Source organism: Alosa pseudoharengus, unplaced genomic scaffold (assembly GCF_046254945.1).
Source record: "Alosa pseudoharengus isolate Yale_2024_CS ecotype anadromous, Long Island Sound unplaced genomic scaffold, YU_APseudo_1.1 YU_APseudo_1.1_scf_22, whole genome shotgun sequence".
Lineage (NCBI taxonomy): Eukaryota > Metazoa > Chordata > Actinopteri > Clupeiformes > Clupeidae > Alosa > Alosa pseudoharengus.
In genome coordinates this window covers 33,538,050-33,545,875 of record NW_027468680.1, presented here as the reverse complement: position 1 = coordinate 33,545,875, position 7,826 = coordinate 33,538,050, and the positions used below count along the sequence as shown (strand labels likewise).

General features: G+C 40.1%; 1 protein-coding gene across 1 annotated transcript; it reads left to right on the top strand.

The window, feature by feature from the left end:
- The first annotated feature begins 1,400 nt into the window (after positions 1-1,400).
- On the top strand, positions 1,401-3,286 carry LOC143139220 (E3 SUMO-protein ligase ZBED1-like). The gene is made up of 2 exons (XM_076299823.1): positions 1,401-2,245; positions 2,695-3,286. Exons 1-2 carry the CDS (start codon positions 1,401-1,403, stop codon positions 3,284-3,286), a joined length of 1,437 nt encoding a protein of 478 aa, XP_076155938.1.
- Positions 3,287-7,826: the final 4,540 nt, after the last annotated feature.

Sequence of the window (7,826 nt, the reverse complement as noted above, 5' to 3'; positions counted from 1 at the left end):
ATATTGTTTTTACATCGGTTCTAGTTATGGTTTATCTTAATTTGAAGTCCTTAAATCATGTTATTTGACAGTAATATGGGCATGGGACAAAGACCCCAGAAGAGTTTCACAGGTTTCTGGGATTGATCATTTACATGGGGTTCACTTCCCTCCCTAATATCCATTGCTACTGGGGAACCAAGTCTTGGCAGGGATCAGGGGACATTGACCAAATGATGAATACATATTATGTACTTCAGAAAACGCAGAATACCAGAAAGCACTTTTTCTCCATTGACATTGCCGTTGTCAGTAGTTTCTTGTTATTTCAAGTTTGACAGTGCAATGCAGAATCTGGTGTTGAACCTAGGTTTGGTAGCTACAACCAGAAAGAATTTGGATGAAATCTATCACAACAGGTGGTAGGCATTTCCGTTGAAATTTCAGCCTCACCTTCAGTTGCTCCAACTACTACTCTGTCGTCTTTCCATCAAGTACATATTCCTGTACAGCAGGAGCTTGTTATAAAACAACGTACATAATAAAACTAAAGTAGCTTGTATGGCCCTGGAGTGTAACGGTAGGCGAATTTGTTTTATTGATAAACAAATTGCTGTCAGATTTGGCATTCTGCAAAAGGGGATGCGTTTAGTAATGAGTCATAGCTCTTCTGTGTTCAACCTTCAGGTTCCCCACCCTACCTTTCCCTATCCTCCTCTGTAAGTGTGTGTGTGTGGGTATGAGTTTGTGTGTATATGTGTGTATGTGTTTATTCTCCACAGGCTTGTTCTAAGTATGTAATCCACGTTCAAATGTTTAGAACATATTGAGTTTTGAGTGATGTTGATTGTATTCCTAGCTTTATAATGAATAATAATACATTTTATATATGTATATAATTTTCATATTATACTGATTTATATAAGGAAGTTGTATTTGTTGAATCAAATGTATTTTATGTAGGGCTGTCAAAATTAGCGCGATAATAACGAGTTAACGCAATCATATATTAATTCGATTAAGAAAAAATTTCGCAATTAACTCACGTTGTCTTTGACCCCTTGAATGACCCGTATTGAGGTGTTTGCACAGGGCGCGCGACACTGATGAACAGTAGCTGTGCCGCCAAGTGGTAGTCTCATAGAAGGGTGTGCAGCCAGATTGAAAATAATCAGCACAGAAGTTGAATTATGGAGAAAGAAGGGATAATGGATGGGAAGTTTATTTTCAAAACTTTGCCAGATAGTACACTTGACAAAACGAAAGTTATATGTAGCATTTGTCGAGCTGAGTTTAGTTATCACCGAAGTACATCCAGTCTGAGGTATCACTTGCAAGCCAAGCACACGGATCCCAGCGTAAGCTCTGCTTCTGGTAACGTACGACAAACTACACTTGACAGCCGTTTTAGAAGCAGATCGATGGATACGTCGACCTCCAGTAAACTGACCCAAGCTATAGCTAAATGGATAGCCACAGCATGCAGACCAGTTTATATAGTGGAAGACGAAGGTCTCCGTGATATTATCCGGATTGCCTCCGGTGACCTCACGTACGAGTTGCCATCCAGGGCCACAGTCATGTCCAGGATACACGAGTGGTATGACACAGAGAAGGCAAAACTAGCTACGAATTTGGACAACACAGCTTCTGTTGCGCTTACTGGTGACTATTGGACATCGCTAGGTAATCATAGCTATCTTGGAGTAACAGCTCATTACATCGATCAGGAGTGGAAGCTGCATTCACATGCATTGACTGTAATGAGAACTGATGAGAGGCATATGGCTGACGTATGCGCGAGTCATTTTATGGATGTGTCGGGTCAGTGGAACATTGAAAAGAAAGTGAGCACGCTGAACACAGACAGTGCTAGAAATATGATTGCAGCTTCGAAACAGCTACCATTCGAACACCTGCCGTGCACGGCTCATAGTATTCAACGCTCAGTCACAGTGTCTCTACAAAACAGTGCATTTGACGGTGCACTTGCTAAATGTCGCAAAGTGGTTGGCCACTTCAAACATAGCCCACCTAATACTGCTGAACTCAAGACACAGCAAGTTGCGCATGGACTTAAGGCTGAGGCACTCGTTCAGGACGTTCCTACAAGGTGGAATTCCACTCTGGAGATGATTAAACGAGTGCAAAGAAATCAGGAAGCACTGAGAGATGTTCTTGCCCAGAAACAAACCAACGTTACCATGCCAACAAAGTCTGAGATGGAGAAACTTCAGAAACTGGAGATATTGCTCGAACCATGCAGGTACTATTTTCTGATCAAATTCCATTTTAGGCCTAGATATGTAATAATCCCCCATTTACATAAACCAGACTGACAACATTCTCTGCTTGGAGCAGCCAGTGTGCACTCACCTCTGTGCCATAGCCAATGCCCTAATATAATGCCTCTTGTGTAGCCTATAAGTGTTTATAGCAGAAGTTTAGTGATACTTGACCCATGAACCATAGCCCTGTTGTCTATGGTCAGCTTGTGCTGTCCATAGGAAAAATAACTTGTAGCCTAATTTTGACATAATGTTGACCGAGTATGGAGAGACTGCTAAAGCTGGCCTAATGGAGCATATAGCCTACGTTACAGTCAAGGCCATAATACCCCATTAGTTCAGCTTTAGCTGCCTAACCATATCTCATATTTCAGCTTGACGTGAATTAGTCCCTCAATTCAATTTTCAATTGTACAAAATTTTGTAGATACTTTACAGAACTCCTTGGAGGTGAAAAGTTTGTATCCTGCTCAGTCGTGTTGCCTGCATTATGCCATCTGTCCCGGGTGATGGAGACTTCTGAAGATGATCCAGCATACATTGTAAAGTTCAAGCAAACCTTCAGTGCGGACATGACGAGCCGCAAAGACAAAACCAACCTTACATGGCTGAAGATTTCAACTGCCCTTGACCCGAGGTTTAAGGACCTCAAATGTCTACACAGATCTGAAAGAGCAGAGGTGTGGGCATTGATTGCTGGTCTGCTGAAGGAGGAGATACATGGACAGCAACCAGTGGAAGAACCCTCATCTGAGCCACCAAACAAGATGGCAGCTCTCTTATTTGCTTCTGACTCTGAGTCAGACGAGGAGCAGGATGACATTGAAAACTGCCTAACACGCTATAGGGCTGAGCCAGTCCTCTGCAAGGATGAGTGTCCCTTAGAATGGTGGTGCAAACATGCTTGTATCTACAACAAGTTAGCATGTCTTGCCAAGAAATACTTGGCAACACCTGCCACATTTGTACCTTGTGAGAGATTGTTTTCCCTCTCAGGTCATGTTGTTCAGAAAAAGTGAGCTGCCTTGTCATCTAAAAATGTGACCAAACTTGTGTGTCTTAGCAGCTGGCTTAGGTCAACTAAATAGAAAGTTTAGAGATACCAATATCAATCTGTATCATTCAAAATAAGGTGAGACTTAGTCTCTCAGAGTTCAGAGTTCACTGAGTTCTCACTGTGAATTTGAAAGGTCTACTTTCTGTTTTGCCCACAGAATGTGAACATCCATATCAGAATTTTTTTGTTTGTTTTTAGTTCCACTTGAAAGGTCTACTTTCTGTTCTGCCCACAGACTGTGAACATCATCAGAAATTATTTTGTTTTTTGTTCCACTTTACATTCAATAATTGTAAGTAACTTCTTGATTACAAATGCAGTAAGTGACAGCCAGTCAATAAAACCCCCTTGAGATCAATTGGTCTAGTTTTTACTTATTAAGTACATTTGGTATGAATGACAATGTGTCATTACATTTGATAATCTCATTTAACTTCAATTGGAGTGGATTTGAAATAGAATTTTAAAAATGTGATTAATCGTGAGTAAAATGCGATTAATCAACTAAAAAATGTTAATCGTTTGACAGCCCTAATTTTATGTCTCTTTTCCGAAATGGTCTTCAATGAATACAGTATACTTACTTCTTGTATTACTGGTAAGATACAGTATGTTTTTTTTTAATGTCATTCTTATTGACTGTAGCATTTGCTTATATACAAATAAATGGTTTATTCTTATAGACCAAATACATCTAAACCATTGTTTCTGACTTGATTATTAGTTTTTATGCATACTTTTATGTTGTTGGTGAGAAAGTGAATGTGAATTCTGTCAGGTGGCACTTGGGAGTTCTGCCAGTACTATTTTTGATGTGACTTAACTCACTGCTTCGATGACACATCCAGTTTCCAAGTCAGTCCAAGTCAGTAGAACAATCAGAGACAGTTGAGCCATTACCAAACATATATGATAATACAATAGCGTGAGTTTATATATCTTATAGCCTATTTGTCACGGTTACATATAGATTTGATAGTGTAATGATAGTACATGAGACATTTGGAGACTGGACACCAGAGACAGATGCCTTAAGTCAAAGACGTACCCTATTTTCCGTTATAATCAATGGAACTGGCGCAGCGAAGATTCTGAAAAAAATGGCTTTTCATTTTGTTTAACCCAAGTGTAGAATTCTGGGGTATTCTTTCTGTATTCTGATGTGTTCATATGTTACTTCTGGGTGTAGTATACAACGGGGAGAGGTTCATATTATTGTATATGAACTGTGCCTTAGGCCTGTGTACCAGCAGGAAGGTCATACAGCCCAATGTTTAGGAACATCCGAGGAACATCAGTGATAACATGGGCCGAGGGAGACAGCATGTCTGCCTATTCGGGCTAGTACCTCCATCTGGCCAGGGCCGGGTTTTGTACACTGGTTGTCACCTGCCACGTTGGCATGATTGACGTTTGTATGTTTTAGTATAACAGGCTTTGTCTTAGGTTTTGACTAGGGCTAGGACAACGCGAAATATGAGCGTCGATTCGTCAAGCATACGTGTGCTGCTAAATATTTTAAATTTTACACCTTCATTGTTTTCCATACGTTGACTAATCTGTGGCTGGGCACAACGAAATCCGCCCGCTCTCTCTCGTAACGAGCCCGCTGCTCCTCCTCTGCATGTGCATTTAACAAAATATTCACGATTGTTGAAGGATTGTTGTTGCCACATAGAAGCACTGCATAGCTTCACAGTGGGCTAAATTGCTATTAAATCCGCTTAGCATCGTGACCATGCTGCGCAAATTTGCAGCATTAAAACTGCTGAATTAAAGTTAAAGTAAACTCTGCTAACATTGAGAAGACTAAACTAAGTTAAGTTACAGTATGCAATCAAGCAGTATCTCAAAGCTAAAGTTAGAATCATGTTTGGGTGTCAAGTTTAGCATGCTTACCTGCAGCTGCTTATTCGTTACTCATGCAGGGCTCATTTTATTGACTCTGAATGTTTGCAAAATCCCGATGTAAATGGAAAAGTGTTTTCCAAGACTCAAAAGTGCTTGTCCAAAGGAGAAGTACGAACCGTTATTTGAACTAACTACTTTATGAATTGCATCCACACATCAGCAGCCTTTTAACTGTGTTAATGTTAATTGCAAGGATTCCCACATGAACGTCTTAAAATGACAGGCACTCAATTAGACATACACTACGGAACTTTATTGAATGCTACCTCTGACTAAGAATGCATTACTTTGCACTTGTATTTGCAGTATTAACTTGCAATTGCAATGTTAAAAAATTCATGTTTTTTTCATTCAGATGTGTAAATAAACATGTATAAGTTGCTATTAGTGAATGAATGGGGGGATAATCAAATCGAAATCGAATCGGACTGAAAAAATGAATCGTTAGATATAATCGATGCATCGAAAAAATAATCGCTAGATTAATCGTTTAAAAAATAATCGTTTATCCCAGCCCTAGTTTTGACTTTGATCTGCCTTGATAATTATTCTACTTTATCTTTTATTACTTTTTTTTACTACTTTTGCCTTTGTTTTTGCTTACTAATTATCCTTTATTTTTAAATTATTTTACCTTGTGTTTTATGTTTTCTTTTTATTATGACCTTTTAACTATTCTTTGACTATATTGCCTTTCTATGCTTTTTATTTGTTATTATTGTTTGGTTTTGTTTATGTAAAGCACATTGAATGACCTCTGTGTATGAAATGCGCTATATAAATAAACTTGACTTGACTTGACTTGACTTGAAGACGGATCGAGGAAGCGACCCGAGGAGCATCTTCTGTCGGAAGGCTCAGCAGCCGCTTCTAATAACAACCACAACTGTTAGACTCTGCACAGTTTTACTGTTTGAGACTTAAAAATAAAAATTGTCATTTAACCAATTAAGGCTGAAAACATGTAGGCTACATGCAACCCAGCAGAAGACTACTATATTGGCAAATCATTGAACACCATTCACATATTGTATTCTGACCATGCACGTGGAGCAGGGGTCATCCCTATGTTCCCCGGGTCCTATGTTCCCCGCTACCGTTTGTGCACGTTGAATCTCTGGGAAGATCTGTGTGTTGTGTGGAGGAATTTGTTGATCTTGTCCTTCATGTCACTCCTCCCCATAGCAGGAAACTTTCGTTGCAGTGTTGAGACCACAACGTTTTTCACATTCTGCGGCTGTGCTCGCTTGCCCTTCGCTGCGAGGCCAAACCCAAGAGCAGAGACGAACTGATCTCTACAATAGAGTAATTTTGGAGGTACAAACTCTCCCTGCTCCTGCTTCCATTTTACATTGACTTGACATTTTTTTATTGAATTTTTTCGACGTTCTCCTAATGTGCCTTTTGCACGAAAAAAGAAAGTTATCAGCAGAATGCATTCACGGCAAAGATTATATAGTTAACTAAGATGAATCATAAGACGATTCACCAATGGAATGAAATGGCACTAGTTACGGACTCCTAAATGGGCGTGTCAAAACATAATCTTTTCTCTGAATGATGATCTTTTCTCATTCTCCGGATGAAAGTGCTTGGCGAGTCAGATCCGGCCCGCGGGCCGCAGTTTGCCCACCCCTGGTCTAGAGCCTCTGAGAACAGGTGGCTGTGCACCAGAGCTTCGAGTAGACAGTGACAGATCACGAACAAAGCTATTTTTATCTTTATTTGTTTGGTTGGAAAATACTCCCTAACATTCCGACAATGAAATTGTAGTGTTGCGTGGGTCAACCCGTTACCCGCAGACACCGCGGGTCGGGCGGGTGCGGGTCAAAAATTGACAAAGCACTTCTTCTCACAAAGTTCTCACTTAGTTATTAATAATGTGCATCAAGTGCATCAAGTGAGCGCGCTTTCAGCTCAGCTGGTCAGGGGCTGGAGGCCGAAATAGATTAAATCCTGGAATGGTGTATTCCGTTCTTTTTTTACACAGCTAACCTAAATCAAACCGGATCGTCTATACAGATGCATTTTTGTTAAGTTCGTGGATGCATGTTATAGGCCTAATGATAATTTAAACTATCTTTCATTAGACAGGTGCAGTTTTGTTAAGTTCGTGGATGCATGCTATAATGATAATTTTCAACTTTCTTTCATTAGACAGATTTCTGGTTCAGTTCATAAAAATGTAAAGTTTAGGCAACAGACAGATATCAAGGGTTTAAACCGATTGAACACGTCTGTGTCAATGTGTGTGTCTGTTTTCACGCGCGCCTGCGGAGAGAGAGAGAGTTCATGTTAGGCTACATGTTGTAGCCTATTACTTGTGTTTTACCTTTAAATACATCAATAAAGAATTAAAGATCTTTCAGTTTGTTTATTTATTTAGTAGGCCTAGCCTATGTCCATGAAGCTAGATTCAGATTCAATTAATCCAACATCGGGTCGGGTCGGGTTCGGGTCGTTAATCAGCGCATATTTTTGAGGGTCGGGTGGTTGCGGATCGACTCTCCTAACGGGTCGGGTGGGTGCGGATGTTAAAAAACCTTAACCCGCGCAACACTATTAGGGAGACATGTGGCTTGTAGAAAATG